General features: G+C 40.4%; 1 protein-coding gene across 2 annotated transcripts in view; it reads left to right on the plus strand.

The window, feature by feature from the left end:
* The window catches only part of TRPC7 (transient receptor potential cation channel subfamily C member 7), a 158,205-nt gene that overhangs the window by 125,697 nt on the left and 11,389 nt on the right, over window positions 1-21,119 (plus strand). For both annotated transcript variants that reach the window (XM_043490932.1, XM_043490933.1), the window contains 3 exons: window positions 3,093-3,326; window positions 7,463-7,727; window positions 13,677-13,872. In XM_043490932.1, coding sequence (XP_043346867.1) covers window positions 3,093-3,326; window positions 7,463-7,727; window positions 13,677-13,872 — 695 coding nt within the window. The remainder of the gene's footprint in view (window positions 1-3,092; window positions 3,327-7,462; window positions 7,728-13,676; window positions 13,873-21,119) is intronic.

The raw sequence follows: 21,119 nt of genomic DNA on the forward strand, positions 1-21,119 counted from the left end.
AACCAACAGTGATTGGTGTAAAACATGGGTCGATAATGTGATACCTTTATGTAGCCATGATTCTAATCATACTCTTTCTATTTAATGAAGAAAGAAATGTGCAAAATTAAGTATTCCTACTTCAAAATCCCTGTGGTTTATCATAATTTAAATAACCTAGACTAGAAACCAGTTATGATGGGTTAATTAATATTCAAACCGGAGCAATTTACATGGAAAGATAACCTGCAAATAAATATTTCCTGAAGTGCTTTGGTGGACAAATATAAATTCACAACATGGATTAGCCTATGGGTTAGAATCCATCAATTAGTGGGATTTTTTTCAGCTATAAATGCACTTCTTTAATATTTCATCCTGACTGTGGGCCAGGTCCTAAGAACTTTTTTCAGAGCCCAGTTCATCCACCTTTCCATGAGGCTATTTGCTGCTAATTGCTACTCCACATGAGTAAGGGCTGCAGAATCAGGACCTTGGATTTTGCTCAGTCAAGCTGCCATTGACTTGATCTGGAGACCTGCCTGAGTGAAAAGGCTAGGTCATGCCTTTTGAATCCATGTGAGGATGGTTCCCTACATATGTGGATCTCCCACGGACTCTACAAAGGACACTCCATGGGTCTGAATATGGGAAAGAGAGAGTAGGCAATGGGTGGGCCAAGGGAGGAGTGTTAAGGGAATGCACATTGTCCTCTCTTGCGGCCTGGAGAGGTTTCTCCCAGGCTTTTGATAAAGGTAGAAGCTATATTACAGTTAGCAACTCCTCTTCAGCAGTGGTCAGATCCAGGGGAGTCCCTTACAGTGCAATTCAGCTCCTCCAGGGCTCAGAGCCAGAACCACGTGGGGCCAGAGCTACTGCAGACACAGGGCCTCAATGCTGAGGAACATGCACCCGACCTTGGATCCTTGAGATCCCTACAGATCTCCAGGTAGTTGTATGATCTATGGGCCATGCTTTCTCTTTCTTCTGGAACAAAACCTGTCCCCTGATACAAGAATGCGGAGAAAAATCCTCCAGAGGGAATCCAACATATTTCCTTCCTGCTGCATGGGTATTAACCCTATAGAGGACAAGCTGCATCTCAGTAAGCCCCTAAGGATTTGACATGTAACAGGAAAAACCATCAAAGAAAAAGACCATCCACTGAGCAACCAGTCTGCTAATGACACATGCCAGCAGACTCTTGGGTACACTGGCTGTGACTGACTTATACCAGCAATGCTAATTACTGTCTTTTTTTTTAATTGATATGAAGCTGGTGGCTTTTATGCCTGAAAGAGGAAGAATGATTGCATTGGCTGAAGCCTAGTATAGTTATAAACTTCTCCAAGCAGCTGTGATACTATAGCTGAGTAATGACCAGTTGGACTGCATTGCTGGTGAACTTCCACCTATCATATGAAGTGGTTCAGAAAAAAATTAAAATTCTTCTTAGTGTGTTAAATGTACTTTGTAAATATTCTGAATAGAGGGGCCAGAACCAAGACCCAGGATTCTAAGCCCCTCCAGGCCTGAATTTTGTTGTGGGGTTGTCAGAGGATCTGAATTGTGCTGTTAGCTGTTGGTGAAACTCTTTATTAGACCTGGTCCTAACAGATAAAAAGGAACTGATCACAGAACTATAAAATTAATGGTAGCTTAGTTACAAGTGATCTTGACTAACCCTAATCCAGGAATGGTGAACCGCAGCCATGTCTGTGGATGGTCAATGTAAGCAAACAGTCTCACGGCCCGCCAGCAGATTACCCTGATGGGCCGGTGTGGCTCACAGGTCACAGGTTGCCCACCAGTGGTCTATACATATCTACATGGGGAACAAATATTTACTAATGGGCTCTTCAATCTAGTCGTGAAAGGTGTAACACAATCCAATGGCTGGAAGTTGAAGCTAGATAAATTCAGACTGGAAATAAGGTGTAAAAAATAAGGTGTAAATTTTTGACAGTGAGGATTTTTGACTGGAACAATTTACCAAGGGTTGTGGTGGAATCTCCATCACTGACGCTTTTTAATCAAGATTGGATGCTTTTCTAAAAGATCTGCTCTAGGAATTATTTTGGGGAAGTTCTATGACCTGTGTTATTCAGGAGGTCAGACTACTATATGATCACATTGGTCCCTTCTGGCATCGCAACCTATGAATTTATAAAATGAGCTGACCACACACCCCCATCTCTTCCCCACTAACCCCTCCCCCCCCCAAAAAAGCTGAGATGAACAATTCAGTCCCATCTCTAATTCAGAATTAATACATGATGTTACCAAACTGCCCCAATTCCATCTGAAGATCAAAGCAAAGACTCGTGTGAGTTATGGATCAAAGTTCCATATGGATGAGCATTCCAACATATAGAAGTTTACCTGAACTTATAAATTTAATAAGAAGTCTAATGGAGAACGGACTTTCTCATAAGATATCTAGCACTTACTGTTGCTGGTCACACTAGAATTAACTTTCTCACATTATTATGACAGGTTCTGCTTCCTTTCCCAACCTGGAACCTGCACAAAGCTACAACAAAGTGTTTTTTTCCTTTTTGTGGGGGGGTGGGGGTCAGGAGGGAAATTCAAAAGAAACTTCCAGAAGGTTGGGTTTGTGTTCATTTTAGGAATGGGGAAAGGTCTGGGAATTCATGACTTTTCCCAAATAGTTGGATGAGACTTAATTCCATTAGTATACTGTGAGAGGGATTTTCTAAAGTTCTCAGTGCTCTCCTGACTCTGCTCCAACTGAAGTCAGTGGGAGTTTTATCATTTCCTTCAACAGGAGCCAAGTTAGGTCAGTACTGAAAATTTTGGACAATTCTACCCTATATGGACATGGAAACCTTTTAGGTACCAGACTGTATCTTTTTCAAAGTTGGCAATTTTTAAAGAACAAGCTCAAGAAAATACACTCTAAACCCGTTACTCTGAGAAAATTCATTCCATCTGGGAGTTGGGGGACATTACTGTTTGCAATTATTTGTTTTAAACCTGCAAATCCTCATAATCCCAAGATCTGATGCAATTTCCAACTACATCTGTTCGAAAGCCAATAGAGTAAAGAATTTGACGTCTAAATCCCCTATATAAATATGTCTTTCCTTCAGGTATGATATGGTCAGAATGCAAAGAGATCTGGGAAGAGGGACCACGCGAATATGTCGTGCATCTTTGGAACCTGCTGGATTTCGGGATGCTATCTATCTTTGTGGCGTCATTCACTGCAAGGTTCATGGCTTTTCTCAAAGCAATTGAGGCACAACAGTATGTAGACCAGTTCGTTCAGGATGACGACCTCAGTAATGTCACCCTTCCCCCTGAAATTGCTTACTTTACTTATGGTAAGATGATTTGGAGGATTAATGCTTCCCATTCTTTCAGGCGAGTGTGTGTGTCAGTGCAGAAAGCAGCAGCTTGCTTCTTTTTTTTTCCTTCCATTCATGAAGTTTTTCCAAATTACAGCTGATTATTCTTCTCAGACCTATCAATTGCAGCCATCTTGGTAAACAGCTAACGCAAGCTAAGAGGAACAGAGATCTAAGCTCCTCTTAGTCTCTGAATGTGTACTGAGACCAGACACAGTCGTATCATATGTTGAAAAAATAACCCCGAGCGACTAATAATCATGAAACCAGAAGGGACTAGAATATAATTTAAATGACATATAAAGGAATCTGCTCTATTTTTCCAATTTAAGAGGCACGCTGTGCTAACAAATGTGTGAGCTGGCAGCTTTATGGTCTTATCATTTGGCAGGTGGAACTCCAACTGAAGTCACGGAAATTCTGCATATGAAAAGATGCAAGGACTGGGCTTTTAGTATAAGAAAAGGAACCACCTATTTGTAACAGTTTGTATGAAAAAAGCTTCCTGTTTACTTTGAGTTGTGGTGGCCATGCCTGTATATGTCTTTGATCTTATTCTGGATAAGTTAATATAGTTTATATCACTCCCATCAGGGGTGATTAGATATGGAACATCGGACTAGTCATATTGCATGCCTCCATTTAACGACTTTAGGTTACCTATTCCGCTCCTAAGAAAAAAAAGCAAAGGAGGAAGCAAGAAAGTGCATTCAGAAGAGGATACAATTAACAAAATGCTGTGCAAGAGTTTCCTTTGCTTTCATTCTTCAGTGACAATTTCTGAGAACAGGCCAATATTTCCACATCTGAGAAACAATCTCTTGTCATATCACATATGGAGGGTAACCTCTGATCCCCTCAGTTGTACATTGCATTTCTGTACAGACTCGTATACAATAAAACCTTATGAATGATTTGCTGCCCAGAAAAAGAGCTAAATCCTTAACAAATATTATCTATAACAATGTTTGACCAGCTGTAATAAAAAAGATGCATGCAATAATAAAATTATTCTTTAACTTCTCAGATGTAGATTTTGAATATTTGAGGGGTGATCATCAAAGGCACAAAGGGGAGTTAGTAGCCCAAATCTTATTGACTTTCAATAGGAGTTGGCCACCTAAATTGTGCTTTGGGTGAAATCCTAGCCCCACTGAAGCCAGTGCACATTTTACCATTGATTTCATGGGGTCAGGTTTCTACCTTTAGTGCTTTCGAAAATCTTCATCTTGGAGTCTTCTTTTTTCTAAATAATAATGAGAATGGGAACAGCTGTAATATGCACTTGACAAAATATTTCCTAGGATTCATAGGGCACTTCCTTGGGTTTGAAAAATTAATAAAAGCTTTGCACTTAGGTTAGGGATTGGATACACACATGGAGACAAGCCGCAACTTTCCTACCAAATTTAGAATTACCTGCCTACAATAACCCAAATCACTAATGGAAAAATGGATCAGATCCTCAACTGGTGTAAATCAGGATAACTTGCTCCATTGAAGTCAGCTAATTTACAACAGCAAAAAGTTCTAGTCCTGTGTTCACAGTCATAATATTTACGAATAATTGCATTTTCAAACACAGTATTTGGAGATAAACTTCTCTCTCACTCACCGGACAAAATTGGATGACGCCTGAAATTGTTACATTCTGTTTTTCTTCTTTCTGGTTTGCTGCCGGAATATTGTAAAAAAAAGTCTTTTGTTATATGGTGAGGAGCTCCATCTTGTGGAAGATTTTTATCATTTACAAACCTTTTGTCATTTTTACCCTTGGGAAGAACATGTAGGAAAAAAGTCAGGGCTGGGGGAGGAATTTTCCAGTTAATAACCTTTGGCTGATATTTAATCCAAATATATTTTCTCACTGTGCTTGAAGAAGGATCTTTTATATTTTATATATACACATATACACACCAGGGAGGTTTCTATATAGTTTATCCATCCACAGATTATTATTTACCCATCGCTTTTCAGAAGAGCTTTACAGAAAACCATGATTTTCCCAGGCTATGTGTTTTCAATTTTCACCACGTAATATGAGCATAAATTTAACAAAAACTATAAACAACAAAATTTTAAATAACGTGCGATAATCAAAAGCTTTTTAATACCTGAAGTTCTATTTTAATTTGTTTGTTATGACAAAAACTTTTGTGGTTTATATTTTTACAATACACATACAATTATTGTAACATTTTTAAAAGTAATTATAAGGATCAAGTGATTAGTCATAACGTTTTGAGCTGTAGTGTTTGATGATAGAAGTTGCATGCAAAATGGATGTGTGTTGCTTCGTGGTAAATTGCAGTGCGACATCTAGATGTTGTTTTTCTTGCTATTTTGTATTATGCAGTCTTGTAAAATGAAGTGAAATACCCTGTGCATAAACAATTAAATTATTATATATGTACAATTAAATTTAAATGCATCTTTTTATGTTCGGCTACTGTTTTGATCCTCATGCCCTATGCCTTAATTAAGGAGTTTGATACAGAACTATCTATTATCACCTGGAAATTTTGAAAAAAAAAATCTAATTTGTACATTTATTTATTTTGCCTGGGGAGATGAACAAGCTTGGATGATTTGCTTCTTACTTGGTGGTTGTTGTTAATTATATGACTATCCAACTTTGAAAAAGAACAAAACCTCAGAAAACTACTTGCTTCTGCTTTTCAATGGAAACTAACGGTGTTAAAATATTTTCTAAATTTATTATCTCAAGTAAACACTAGAGAAATAAAGCTCATTGGGTTTTTTTCTCCAACATCAGAACTGTTTGCTGCAGTGTGATTAGATAATATATATTTTCCTTTCAATTTCTTTAAAAAAAAACTACAGGTGAAATCTTGGCCCTATTGAAATCAATGACAAAAATTCCCATTGACTTCAATGGGGCCAGTATTTTGCCCTACTAATTCTTGATTTCAGAGTAATATATTTGTATTATAAGTTAGTTATTTTAATTTCTGAAATTTGGTTAATACGGTAACAATTGGTTGTAAACTGATATAGAACAAACTATAAACTAATCTGAAAACATTCCCTCCACCACTCCTAATACTGACTAAACATAAACAGGCACTTGAAAATGTAGCCAGCCTTCTGCTTTAAGTTCAGAACTGAACTTTACAGATATGCTGCAGGGAATACTCTGCTTCTTTTCATATCATCTGGGTTCACGCAAATAATACTCAACTTTATTCCTGTGTCTTTAAATATGGTACATGTTTTAATTTTGGGTCAAACGCCCTGTATTCAATGATGAGTCTCAGTTCATGCAAAAGAACATCTAGATACTCGTATTCAAAGCATATTCAACAGGTAGATTAGAAAACTGATTTGTATGTGTATAGTATCAGCAAGGAACTTGTTAAAAAGAAATGCCTAAATTGTCAGATTTTTTAAATTAAAAATGTTAACACAATAAAGATATATTGAAAGGTTTGGTGGTTCATTTGGCTTTATCTGAACAAATCCAAACCTCTTTGGTCTAATCTCATGAGGACAGGTTTTGCCATGGGCTGTTTAGTCCGTGCAGGGTACGTTACATTTTTTGTATTTATAGGGTTAGAGATAGCAACTGTGAAAAGATGGGACACTGGGGGGGGGGTAATAGGTGCCTTTATAAGAAAAAATCCCCCAAAATGGGACTGTCCCTTTAAAATGGGACGGGTGGTCACCCCATGTATTTATATGGTGCTGTTAATTCAATCATTAAAAGCTGGAAATGTTCCCGTCAGTGTGATTCTGATCCACAATGACAAAACTCCCATTGACAGCAGTTAGCGCAGGAGACGATGGTGCATTGGACTGGGAGTCAGGGAATCTGGGTGCTGATTCCCAGTTCTGCCCTGACTGCCAGTGTGCCTTGGGTAAATCACAGCAAACTTCCTGTGCCTCAGTTTCTCTAGCTGAAAAATGTGGCTAATCATTCCTATTCATCTTTGTACAGCACAGGTGAGACCTGCAGATTACTAGTAGATTCCTACACTTTTCCTACCAGTCCCAGCCAGAACTGAGACCCTGGACCTATTTTATGGATCATTTATATTTATCTTTCTAACACTTTTCTGTTACTAATACCTTATATATATCTATTGTTTCAGCCAGGAACAAGTGGCTTCCCTCGGACCCTCAGATCATATCAGAAGGACTATATGCAATAGCTGTGGTACTCAGCTTCTCCCGCATTGCTTACATTCTTCCAGCCAATGAAAGCTTTGGCCCTCTTCAGATCTCTTTGGGAAGGACTGTGAAGGATATCTTCAAATTCATGGTCATCTTCATCATGGTGTTTGTTGCCTTCATGATTGGAATGTTCAACCTTTATTCTTACTACCTTGGTGCAAAATATAACCCAGCATTTACAACGTGAGTACCTAGGAAAAGGAGGCGATGTAGATTATAGTTCTAGACCTAGCAGGATCCCTTTCTGGGCTGCCTCATATGTAACCTGCATGCCTTCTGCGACTCACGTCGTTTGCACTGTATTGCTGCCGTGTTTAATTATTCCAACTGGTGAAGAGGGCTCTAACTGCATGAGTCCATTAGAGCCAATGAAAGGTACATGGCTAAAACCTGGTGCAATGTTTAATAAGCAGAAGAGTCCCTCCAGCCAAGCCCTTTTTTCTTTTTCTGTTCCCCTAAATTCAATACTCTCTGGCCCACCCAGTCACTCAGTTCCTCCCCTCTTCCCCAAGATGCTTTTCCTTTGTATTTTATCTCCCTCAATGCACTACAAGGCCTGCTTTGGCTCCCAAAGTCCCCTTAACTTCACCTTATATTTATGGTGGGGGCCCACTGAATCTACCAGTCTCTGCTAAGCCAGTTACTGCTAAGCTTGCAGGCTTTAAACTTTGTTCCTAATGCTGTTCAGTTAGTAGGAGTAGATTTCCAGGTTTCCCATTGCTGTTTCAGATTAGTTTAATACCCTGGAGTATGAAATATGTGCTTAGTAAGGGATGTGTGCAGTCTTTTTTTACATAATGCATATACCGTACAGCTCAGGGATTAACATTCATCTTAGACCATTCTCAGACACTTTCACAAAGCTGGAAATCTTATGGTGTTAAATCATAAACATATGTTGTTAATTTACACATATCAAGAATGCATTAGCATAGGGGCAACTATGTATCACGTAGACTTTTCCTTGAATATTTTACTGGGCTGTCAGTGAATTCTGGGCAGAATATGGTGGGCATTCACAAATGGCACTAACTGACTCATGAAGAGGAGAGGAACAAATTATTGCAGCTGGGCAACTACTTTAAACAGCTGCTGTGAAAATTCACCTGGGAAAAACAAACATTTTTGCCCCTTTTGCTGTGTTCATAACCCTTGTGTGGTTGTTGTGCAAATATTTCTTCAAATGCATTTACTGGTAGGGAAAATAGAGGATTTTAAGTGAATATAATAGAACATTTACAGAAAGCAAATTTTGAACTTGAAAATGCAATTGCTTGCTCTGGAAACTGATTCTAAGGGATTCTGGGTGCAGTTCACCCAGTCATGAAATAGAAAAAGAACCACATGGTCTGCAGATTAGATCAAAATGAACCTATTTCTCTGTCTTTTTTGTTCTCTGTTTGTATGGGGCCTAGCACAATGGGATTCTAGTCCATGACTATGGCTCCTAGGCATTACTGTAATAGTACTGATAATTCAATGGGAGTTGGATTGGGGTCCCTAATAATGAATTGCTTAACAAATCAAGAACTATTCAGTGATATTATTCAGCGAATAATGCATACATGTGAGAAAATCATAAGCTTCTCATGGGCAATTTGTAAGCATCAAAAATAAATTAAATTTGTCAAAAAAGGACTATGAATTATGTGCTTAGCTCTACTAATTATTGTGGTTAGTGAATATCCAGAGTGACTTCAGTGCTCACCTTCTTGTGTGTTACTGCACTTTTCAAATCACATTTTCAGTTTTGTTGATCTTATACTCTAAAGAACAGTGCACTCTAAACCACTGAGAACATCAGTGGGTTATGAATCAGAAGTAGCATACAAAGGTGCTATTGTCTCTGAAATGTGCATACTCCTTTTGCAGAAGGAACAAAGTGTATGCTACTCCTGCTTAATTTTAGACTGCTAAATACAGAGTCTGTTTAGCTAACTATATAATTGCAAAATATTTTAAAAAACGCTTAATTTTTTCCCTTTTCAGAATTTTCATTGCTTCAGATCATAGTTATGTTTATCTGTTCATTTTTTATGCTGTATACAGAACACAGTTGTTGAAACAGTCCATAATTGAGATCATGATATATAAACAAAATTAAAATGGAAGCAGGACTGATTGCATTCATACTGCATTCTGCATTATAAATCAGGTTTAAGCCTAGGGTTTTGTCTTCCCCCCACCTCCTAAAGAGAAATTCAATTCATTCAGTTTCATCATTACTTGGAGACTTTTCACTTCCCTTCATTAAAACACTACATTTTATATAATATTGACTGTATTTCATATTGGAGGAGCTAAGCACTTCCTACTCATGGGGAAGAGCTCAGTCTGAAAGGATGCTTTGAGCTTTCTTAACCAGGAGAGGAATACTGCAGGAGAGATTTATATGAAACCCCTCTGATGGAAAAAAAAATAATGCTTAATCAAAGTCAGCATGCAACTAATCTCACACATTCTATCGATTCTCCCCTTGATGCAAAAGCATAACATTCTATTTAGCTTTCATTGAAATGATGTGTGCACCAATGTTCCCTCTAATTTTTGACAGGCCATGTGCGCAAAAAATTTCTTCTGTGCAAATTTTTGGCAGGCTGTGTGTGCAAATTTTTGTGCTTCTGTGCAAATTTTTGTGCACGCGGTGTTTCGCTGTGTGCATGGGATTTAGGATCTGTGTGATGTGCACACGCACAGAGCTTAGAGGGAATAGTGGTGTGCACTGAGGGGAAAATAAGCCCTGTGCATTGAAATATATATTGAAACACATTAAAACAGGGGAGATAATATAGCGAAGGATAGTCGTTACAGCAAAAGACAGCTCTCTCTAGATTTCAGATTCTGCTTCAGTCCATGACTTACCATGTAAATTTGTGTAAATCACTACATTTCCCATCTGTAAGGAGGACAAAACATCTACTCCTTCACAGGGGTCGGATCTTGGACTTCGTTAGTTTCTGTCAGTGAAGCATATTCAGATCACTGATCAAAGGCAATATAGAAAGTCAGAGTATTGTTCTGTTTTACTTCAGATATTGGATTAAAACTCTTCTTTAAATAGTCTCTCCATTGCTTCTTTTAACCACTTTCAGCTACTGACAAGAAAGAACTTGTGTTTCAACTCATGTATCAAAGACATAAACCAGAATTGGATCTTAACTAGAGTATAATTAAAACTTTAAAATACCATCCTATTTTAACCACCTACATCACAGTATCTGAGTGCACCAGATTTCTCATGTACTTATCCTATGAGGTAGGGGAGCACCTATTTTATAGATGGGGAACTGAGGCACCAAATAACTGAGGGCCAATTTTCAAAGTGTAGGAGCCTGGTGATGCAGACAGACACCTAGTGGGATTTTCAAAATTGGCTAAATAGATTAGGCTTCTAACTCCCATTGATTTCAATAGGTTTGGATTCAAAATGGTGAAATCAATGGAAATTAGGAGCCCAACCACTTAGGCACTTTTGAAAATCCCAGTGGGCACCTAAAGTCTTTAGGCACCTAAATCTGAGTCTTTAGGCACCTAAATACCTTTGAAAATCTGGCCCTAAGTGCATTTCCCAAGGCCACACCGGAAGTCTGTGGCAGAGCAGAGAAATGAACAAGAGTCTCCCAATTCTCAGGCTAGCACAATAACCACTGGATCTTTTTTACTCTCATTTTCATTCGGCAATTTCTTGCAGCCTAGTACTCTTTGGGGACAGTTGTGCAGCTAGGTTACAGAAGTCAGGTGTGCTTCTTCCAGGCTTTGTAAGTAGAATGACTCCAGTCAGTATCATTCATGACTTCAAAAATGTTTTAATCATGACAAGTGAGCTAGTCATTAACCCAGAAGCACAGAGAGCCTTGGTGCGGTATGACGGGAATGGTGTTTTCAGAGTTGTGCCGCACTCAGTGCTTTTGCTTTGAAGGAGGTTGTAAGAAGACCCCCTCAAGTTGAGTGCTGCCTATACTTGTGCGCGCGCACACACTCACCCAATTCACCAGCTTCCGCTCCATTATTACTAGCTCAGCCGAGAGGAGCAACTGCACAAATAATTTGCCCTATGTTGGATCTGTTTCTTTCACCCCTGAATCTCTCCCAAGATGTAGGCCCTATAACAAGAGGGCTTTAAACACACAGCATGAAGGAAGGAACGAAAGAATCCATTTGAAATGCAAACATAAAACTGGACCAAAACCCTGGATCTAAACACACCTGAACTCAGAGATATTCAGAATCTGGTCCCCACTTCCCTTTTCCAGTGACTTGCTGCCAATATTTTAACTACAGGCTCCGATAAAAATAACATTCACCTGATGCTGTGCTAAGGCCAAGGAGCCATACGGTTAGGCAGCATCCTGAAAGGGAGTGAACATGACAGACGGAGGTGATATTGCAGTCTTTTCTTAAATGTAATGATGGATTAATAAGGGCCTCTTGGGAACCTCTAACAACCCTCTCCAGCATGTCACTGCTCCTTTCTTTACAACAGGGCAAACTAACCCCCCCACATCTGAACATTCCTGAACACCAGAGAAAGTTGGATCTGGATTGAAATCCAGTTTGAGGGACTCAGGCCCGTCTCCACACTGAGACAGTGGATCCACATTTGGGATGCACCAGGTTTATTGTTTTCTCATATCAGAGACAAGATCTTGGATACTGATGTTTTGCTGGGGATGGTTATGGAGGATAATTAGGAAATGCACAAATTTTGTTAGGTCAATCTGTCACCCTCTCAGGAAAGGAATGCTCTGTTTCTATAACTAATTTGCTAGAATTCTTCATGAATCTATTGTACTGCCACAGCCACATACATCCAGTAATTAAGTTTTTGAAGAGATCATGGCAACATTCCAGCACAGAGGTTAATGCTAAAGTTGTGGAAAAGGAGCAGAGTTGACACATTGTATTAAAAATTGCCTCAAGGGTAGAAAACAAGTGGAACCTTTCCAAATTAAAAAACAAGTTAATTGCAGGGTGCTGCAAGGATCAAAGTTGTTGGTTACAGTCTTTTATTAGTTGGATAAGTGACTTAAATGACAGGCTTCTAAGCCGGAGTATTAAGCTCTATAAATGCAATTTAACTGGAAAGTGCAATATTTAATGGAGTAAGCATTGGCCAGATTCTATTATTTAAGTACTCCATCATATGAATGGCAGTTACCACAGTAGATCAATGCAAAGAACAAAAACGGGAGAATTAAAACAAGAAGAAACGTCTGCCATATGGAAAAATGCCATAGCTTGGTAACTTGGAAAGATGTGCCAACTACTGTACTCAGAAATCATAAACTCTGTTCAACATGTGCCTGAAGTGAGAAAACCTCTGATAATTTCTAGGTTTCATTTAGTATAAATGAAAGGGGTGGATAATATATTGATAGGCACATGAATTTTTGGGTAACATGGCAGAAGAATAAGAAGGTGTGTGCTTATTGAGGTTCTAATCCCATGTAACATCTGTTTGAAACTCATAGGTCCAATTCCTCTGTTTGTGCAGCACCACTGAAGCCAGTGAAGTTATTCCCCGAAAGAACATCACCCGTAAAGTTAATAAATTCACTACTGCTGTACGCAAGTGGAAGAAGAGCCGTATAATGGGCTGTGATACCGATAATACTTAGTTGTTGCAGCAGTACATAATGCAACTCACCGGTGGTCTTTACTATACTTTAAATGATAGTAATTAATTCCTTTTCCCGCTATGCCAGGTGTAATTGACACTGGAGTTCATGTAAAAGCTTATTATTTTCTGAGGGCAATTTGTGGTGAGTCTATAATCTGCTTTATAAAGTGATTTCTCAGGATTAAGCTGCCATAGCAATATGAAACATTTCATCAGTCTCAATTGTAAAGGTCATAATGTTTTACAAAGGAGTGTATTCACTGAAAGTCAATGGATAGTTTGAATTTTTATTAGATGGGTACTGGTCAGTCCTGGTCATTTTGCCTTTGAATAAAGAGCCAAGCAGATTTCTCCAAAGGCAAAGTGTGGTTCCTGTACCAGGATCTCTCATTATCCTCCTCTTTTCCCTTTGAGCCATTCATATTCCCTTCCATATTTTACTGCTTCACCCTTCTCTGAGTTGGACAGCTCCCAAAACGACAATGTGAAATAATTGTTTGTTTTGTTTTTAGGGTAGAAGAAAGTTTTAAAACCTTATTCTGGTCAATATTTGGCTTGTCTGAAGTGATATCAGTGGTGCTGAAGTATGATCATAAGTTCATTGAGAATATTGGCTATGTACTCTATGGAGTTTATAATGTTACCATGGTGGTGGTGCTGCTCAATATGTTAATAGCCATGATCAACAACTCCTATCAGGAAATTGAGGTAAGATAAACAATTTGATTACAGAGTATATGTATACTTTTAATTTACTTTTATATGTTATAAAAACAAGGAAATTACAGGATCTACTATATAAGATGTCATAGTGTGACAGAAGCCATTTATCTTAAAATTCTATGGCGACTGAAAAGTCTCTATCCCAGAATTAGACCTTAGCAAATAATTCAAAATGAATCATTTATACAATGGATTTATCTTCCTTTTGTTTGTAAAATATCTCTGAGCAGATCACAATTTCCTTAGATTTATTCATTATTTGAAAGAAGCTCTTGATTTTTTTTCAAACCCATGAACAGTTCTTTGTGTGCAGTCACTATCTAGGCTAGATTCACAAAAATAGATTAGATTAAATAGATTCCCCAAACTCAGGCCTGACAGCTTTGAATTCATTTTCCATGAACATTTGTGCAAGTAAAACTCTGTTACAAGAATGTTTGTAGGAAGCAAACACAAAAGGGCCATGAAGAGCAGAGGCTAACTCATTAGAGAATCTGAATGAATAGTTGCAGAAATATATATCCAGGATTCGGCTCTGTCCTGTATTGTTCATATTAGCAGGTTGGATTTGCTAAATACTTACGAGAAAAAACTTTCCGCTAATATAAATAAAGCAGGAGAAGTTATTAATATTGGACACTGTTGTCCGTGATGATTCACCTTTTTCTTGTCCCAGTTTCTTCAATGTCAAATTCCTTCAGTTGGATTTGTATTAATTAGCTGTTCTGATCTATCCTCAGAACCCAGCTCTGCAGAAGGCCAGAGCTGAAAATATACCCCTGTGCCTTATGTCCGCTGCAATCAGAACTGTCAGCAAACACTTACATAGTGCTATTTACCCAAGAAGCTTTCCTTGCTTTCAGAAGGCACAGTTGTACTCCCCAAGAGATCCTTAACATTTAAGATCAACCTTCTCAGTTAGTTTCCCTTCCTCTGAGATGAGACTTACTTTCAAATGGCCTCAACCTTCTAGTGCATTCTTCCTTTTTCCTTGGAGGAAACTCTTCCCACCATTTTTGCAGTGCCATCTTACAGCTTCTTAACTGTTATCTATTATTGCAGGAAAGCATGCTCTCCAGCATCAATATTTCTAAGGTTGCTACAATCAAATAAAGAAAACAAAACAAAACCCCCTCATGTAAAGCTATCTGTGCTGCAGAGCTCTAGGCTAAGCAATTCATGGAAAGGATCTTCCAAAGGGTGTGCATGTTTTCATTTATTCAGTTTAGGCACACAAATACCTTGATGCACACATAGAAGCCATGGTTTGTGTGCACACATGTCCATGCAAACCCAGTTTGCAAGCATGCATAACTGTTTATACACCCCTAAACTAAGCATGTGTAGTTTTGCACCCAAACTTTAGAAGATTAGGTTCCAGAGAGTCGGGAACAGTCATTAGTAGTACAAGCCCAGGTAGATATGGCAACAATGCATACAACGCCCAGGGTATAAGTCTAGGACAGAGTTGTTTAGCTAAAAAGAATAACTTTGCACCTAAGCAAGGCTCGACCAGGGGCTCTTTCACAAGGGAGTGTTTATTAGGGAGCATGAGTAACTTTTTATTTTACTGTATTGAAAAAGGGAAAAAATGAAATCATTTATGAATATTACATTTGCTTGCATTTTGTTAGAATATAATATTTGCATGGCATTGTTAATATAAGTACTTATATAGCTAGGGGAAAGAGAGCAGCTGTTTGTAGGCTAGGAATTACTAGGCCATATTAGTTTTGCATTTGGCTGAGAATAAAAGTATAATGAAAGTTCAGATATAGTAACTGGTAGGTTTGCTCTAGCAATTTGTGGTCTGGAAGTGTGTACCAATTTATGAGCATTGAACATTTTCTGTTTACAAACACCAGAATTAATTTTAGTATACTACTTATGGGGTATTTCAGAATATAATTGGAAATGGGGTGGGAGAGTCATAATCAGTATTTGTAGTAGCTGGTAGAAAGGGAATAATTCAAATTGTAGCAGTGCTGCCTTGTAGAATTCTGAGGTCATCAAACTGTATTTGGTCTGGTGCAATGTGCACCGGAGGTAGATATTTTCCCCCTTGTTTTATTATAGGGATGATCTATAATATTCTTCCTTTTCATTTCTCTAACGGTTAACAGGGTTCTCCATAGCAAGGGATATAGCAGATATTCATCCAGTAATTTATCCATCAAATAATACTTGATAGACTACAAAGCTCATCAAATGCCACAAAGATAAATTATTCAAGGCTAGATTGTACCTTTAGGCACTGTCCAGAAAAAGGGATGGTGTATAAACTGCGCCACTCCAGGAGTAGCTCTAGGAGGCACTGTGATTCACAGACCCAATTCCCTCCCTGCTTCCTCCTTGCTTAGGGCAGGAAGGTGCTCGCCTATGCCAGCAGGAAATTATTACACCGCCCCATACCGTCAGCTACGCCATTCCCTGCCACTCCTTTCACATCTGACTAGGGAGTGAGGAAGCAGGATGAACAGTGCCATTTACTTGTGTGCAGCTGGGCACAGGGGGTTGGTAGCTTCAATAAAATTGTAAACCTAGGGGGCGGTCCTTACAGTGCTTGACTCCTTTTCTGGGATGTGTAGTCCAAACCTCAGTCTAGTCTTCAATGACTATCTGCAACATTTACTGAATAACATATTTGATAAGTGGGATTTGACCAGCTCTACTTTTCAGATTTGCACATTTAGCTTAGTACAAATATCAACCAATTTTGTCAGTTCAAGTACCTACCCTTTCTACCTGTGACAGAAGTTATCCTTAGCTATCCTGTGACAAAAATTTCATAAGATATTGGTTAAATGTCTTTGATAGCTCATAGGTCTCACTTATAACCATGGCTTCTCACAACACCTCTTCAGGCCCTACCTTGGTGTTCAGGAGGCCCTTAATTCCCAGCTGCAGTGATAGGACGTCCCATAATATCAATATAGTTGGTGGAATGTCTGGAACAGGTGATAGTCCAGTGAATTACATCTTCCAGAAGACACCTAACCTGTTCCTGTCTGAACCCACAATAAAATCTCTTTTTAACCTTGTTCTTCACAGAGCACTGGCAAGAGAGACAGTAGAGGACAGGAAGTAGTTATCCTGTTCACTGCTGGACAGTCCCTCTAGATGGGATATTTATTAAAAAGTGATTAAGTATCATCATTTGTGGGGGCAGCCTGCTCATGTTTAATCCAGCATCTTGATCAGCCTCTTATCTCTCTGCCAGACACAAAAGTAAAAACAAGTTAACCAATTATTGTGGTTAGGTTTAAGTTTTGTTTAATAAGGTTCAAATCCAGTCAATACTCCCGGGGGGATTCTGCAGGGGTGTGCGCCCACAGAAAACACCCCTGTAGATTTCCTGTGTTTCCCTGCAGAAACCTGCAGGAAAGCCGTGTGGGGAATGACCATAGGCACAGGGTTTTTTAGGTTTTTTTGAGGGGGGAGTTATCCCCCTCCAAACAGAGGTGAGGCATGAGGGGTGGCACACAGGGTGACATGCCACTGCACCCATCATTTCTGTAAGCGCAGAGCTGCCCAGCTGAAGGAGGCTGTGTCTCTGCTCCACTGACTCTGCAGCTGAACACTGCCTCCTGGGTCCGCGTGCCAGTCGTGCTCCCCCCTTCTGTGTGCTGGGAGCCTTCCTGTTTTCTATTCTGTGCAACAGTGAGTGCCTGTGGTGGGGCTGGATAAGGGAGGTGGGGGGTTGAGGGGAAGAGGCAGTGGGGAAGGAACAGGGGTGAAATAGGGCGGGGGGGGAATGTGGGAGTGAGAGGAGGGGGATGGAGAAGAAAAGGGGATAGGAGAATCGTGGAGGGAAGCAGGAGCCCAGCATGCGGCATCCACTCATCAGGAGCTGGGGCTCCCCCATTAGCAGGCCCATTGAACCCTCACCCTGACGAGCCCTCCCCCCCCACACCCAGACCTCCACCCCACTGATCCCCAACCAGCTGCACCTGGACCCCCACCCCATCAAGCCCCACTCCCCCAGCACCGAATCCCCCCATGGAGCCCTCCATACCCCAAACCTTATGCTGAGCCCCATCTCCCCACACCCAGCCCACCTTCACCTGGATCCCCTGCAGAGTCCCATTGCCCCTTCACCCGGAACCCCACAATGAGCCTCTGTGCATCCAGATTTCCCACTGAGCCACCCGCACCCAGATTGCTCCAAACAGAAACTTCTCATCTGCACCTGGATCCCCACACACTAAGCCCCTCCACATTTTCATCCTGTTGGGCTGAGCCTGCCCAGCCCTACCTGATGCAGAGAGACAGGGCCCTGGGGCATTTCTGGGGCAGGCCCAGCCCTCGCACTGTGTCAGGGTCAGGCGTAGCCTCACTGCCAAGTCTCTGTACTGCGGGAGGTGGGGGCTTCAGGGTGATCTCCTACCTCAATGCAGCCAGTGGCCCGTGCTCCCCACTGCCAGGCTGGAGCCACATTTATTTATTGACAAATAAAATTTGCAGAATTTTAAAATATTGTGCACATAATTTTAAATTTTTGGGTGCAGAATTCCCTCGGGAATAAGTCAATAGGGGCTAAGTGAGCACTGCTTCATTGAAGTCCATGAAGTTGGATCTTCATAAACGAGGGCAGAATTTGGCCCAAGGCCTCCATTTTGTAATATGCCCATTTCTGAAAGGCTGTCAAACATAGTGGTATCATCAGAGATGTGTACTGATGAGCGAGTTGCATTATACATTTGATCATAGTACAGATGTGAGTACAGATTATTGGCAAACCTATTTTCCCATTGATGCTACTGGCTTCTATATATACCACAATGAAAACAGCTGTAAAGCAGCTGCAGATGGTCTTTTTTCAACCAGTAAACAATCTTGAAATAAGGGTCAGACTATACAAGTACTGAGTAAAATCATAAATGCCACTCGGTTCAATAAAGACTGCATTAACCTTACATTTATCTTCAGAAATGTTCTTGGTGTCTTGGCTCACCTTGACAACCTAATAATAGTGAATCATCTTAACTGAGAAGTGAATTTGCTTATGTGACATGTGCTGACTGATGGAGAACCAAGATATAATGATGATGAATACAAATAGGACAAACAAGGAAATCAGCTGGTATTTTCCTTTAGTTTTTTAATTATCAGAAGAAATAAGTGGCCCAAGCTGCTGTTCAGAATTTTTTAGTGAATCAGATGATAACCGTTACCTAATAGTTAAATATTGCTGTGATTAACTTGATACACAATTTATTTTGAATGGAAATTACATACCCACTTCCTCGTGCTTTGCATTGAAAATATATCCTTAGATAACTCTATTTATCAGCTAGGCCCAAATATCAGAACATTTTTGTATGTGTTCCATTTAACGAAAAAGATGTCTTTGTCATCTGAAGAACCAGGGCCATGTTCAGTGCAGCAAATAAAAAGCGTGGGGGTACTTCACATCTCAGACTCTTTCGGCAACCTTGTGGAATTCCTAATCCACACAAACATGGCAATTTTGGGCAGGGCCACATGGAGATTTTGAGGGCCCGGGGGCAAAATCTAAACTGAAACCCCTCCCATCCTTCCAAAAAATGATCCTGTAGATGAAAGAGTTTAAGAAGGGGGGGTCAAAGGTGGCCCAGGCCTATAGGGCCGCTGCCCTCTGTGCAGGGATAGGGTGGCTCTGCCCTGTGTGCAGCTAAGGAATTGCTCCCAGTCCCTCCTCTCCCTGTGTGGATTGTAGCATTATCCCTGACCTCACTCCTACCTCTGTGGACTCAGCCTGCCAGGTCGCCTGAATGGCAGGTGTCAAATCTGAGTGGCATTGTCACCCTCTGCAACAGGTTGCTCCATGACTCGCTCAAATTTGCCCCAGCTGCCTCTCCATCATTGGGGGGGGGGAGCTGGAGAAAAACCCCCCACCACCACCTTGGTCAGCCTTGATTTGGGCTCCTTATCATCACGTTTTTTCATAGCCACTCTTAAAATCTGCAAAGAGCAGCTGTTTACTTAGCATAGCCCCTCTGGGCTTGTCCAAGGCAAGCTCCTTTTTAGGTCACCTGGTACAGCTACTGCCTACAGAATTTGGGGGTGCCATTTGAACCTCAAATACAATGATTTGTGCTAGAGGTCTAAAGCAAATATATCTACCTGATGCAACTGGTCCAAGAAGTCCAGCCACTGCTAACTTGCCCATGGTCTAGTCTCGTCCCTAGTGTGTGGCAATGATATCATAGGGAAGAAGTAACAGCTTTAAAAGCTGTTGCATTTTGTTGGTCATCTGTGCTCCCTATCAGAGTCTCATTTTGCTCTGCTCTTTACCTGCTTTTTCCCCCCATGAGGTTTCGTTCTCTCTCTCTCCCTCTCTCCCATTCTCCTGTGTTTTTTGAAGTCCCTTCTTAGGGGGTGTGTGAACTCATTAACTCTGGAGTTCAAGTTCAAACCCAGGATGTTTGACAGGTGGAGAAGGAAGGAAGGACAGGTGGTCCCATTCTTAATTGGCACCTCTAGTCACTTGTCCATTGTCCAAGCTAGAAGGAATGTGACATTCAATTCATCCAGCTGCAAGACTGACATTCTCTCTGCTGGTCTCTGACCAGCTGCTCTGTTCAAATCTTGCTCACTACAAGGTTTCCTAGAGAAGCCTAAGAACTTGTGACATTTGGAAACCACACCTGGCTTAGCAGACAAAGCATAGGAAACATGTTGGAAAGGATAATTATTTAATCTTTATCCCTCCTGGGCCTCCACCAGACAGATAGGGACAGGCCTGTCTGGGCACTGGACTCACCTGTCTCCTTCCTCCACACGAGGAACATCAACATCTGGAAGGAGTTGGCAGAGGACTGATTATTGATGTCCACACCCCCAGCCACTCCTTCCCCACAGCAACAGCTGGAGGTACAGGGGGTATGTCAGTGCCTTCCAGCTTCCTGACATCATCATTCACTCAGCTCTGAAACTGGACTCAGAATATGTACTCTTTCTTTCTTTCTTTCTTTCTTTCTTTCTTTCTTTCTTTCTTTCTTTCTTTCTTTCTTTCTTTCTTTCTTTCTATGCTGTATCGCCACTGCTTGCGGGACTCCTTTTCCTACCACTACAGTCCTTACCTATCCCACCTGACTCCCCACATTGAAATGAAAGGTAGTGCACCCCAAAAATAAGTAATTAAAAAGGGCGGTCCTACGTGCAGAACATGGCCATGCATATTGTCTGTGTGCCAACTGAAAGCAGTTGGAAAAGATGATGCATATAAGTAAATACCCAGATTTCAATAT

The sequence above is a fragment of the Dermochelys coriacea genome, chromosome 8 (genome assembly GCF_009764565.3).
Source record: "Dermochelys coriacea isolate rDerCor1 chromosome 8, rDerCor1.pri.v4, whole genome shotgun sequence".
Lineage (NCBI taxonomy): Eukaryota > Metazoa > Chordata > Testudines > Dermochelyidae > Dermochelys > Dermochelys coriacea.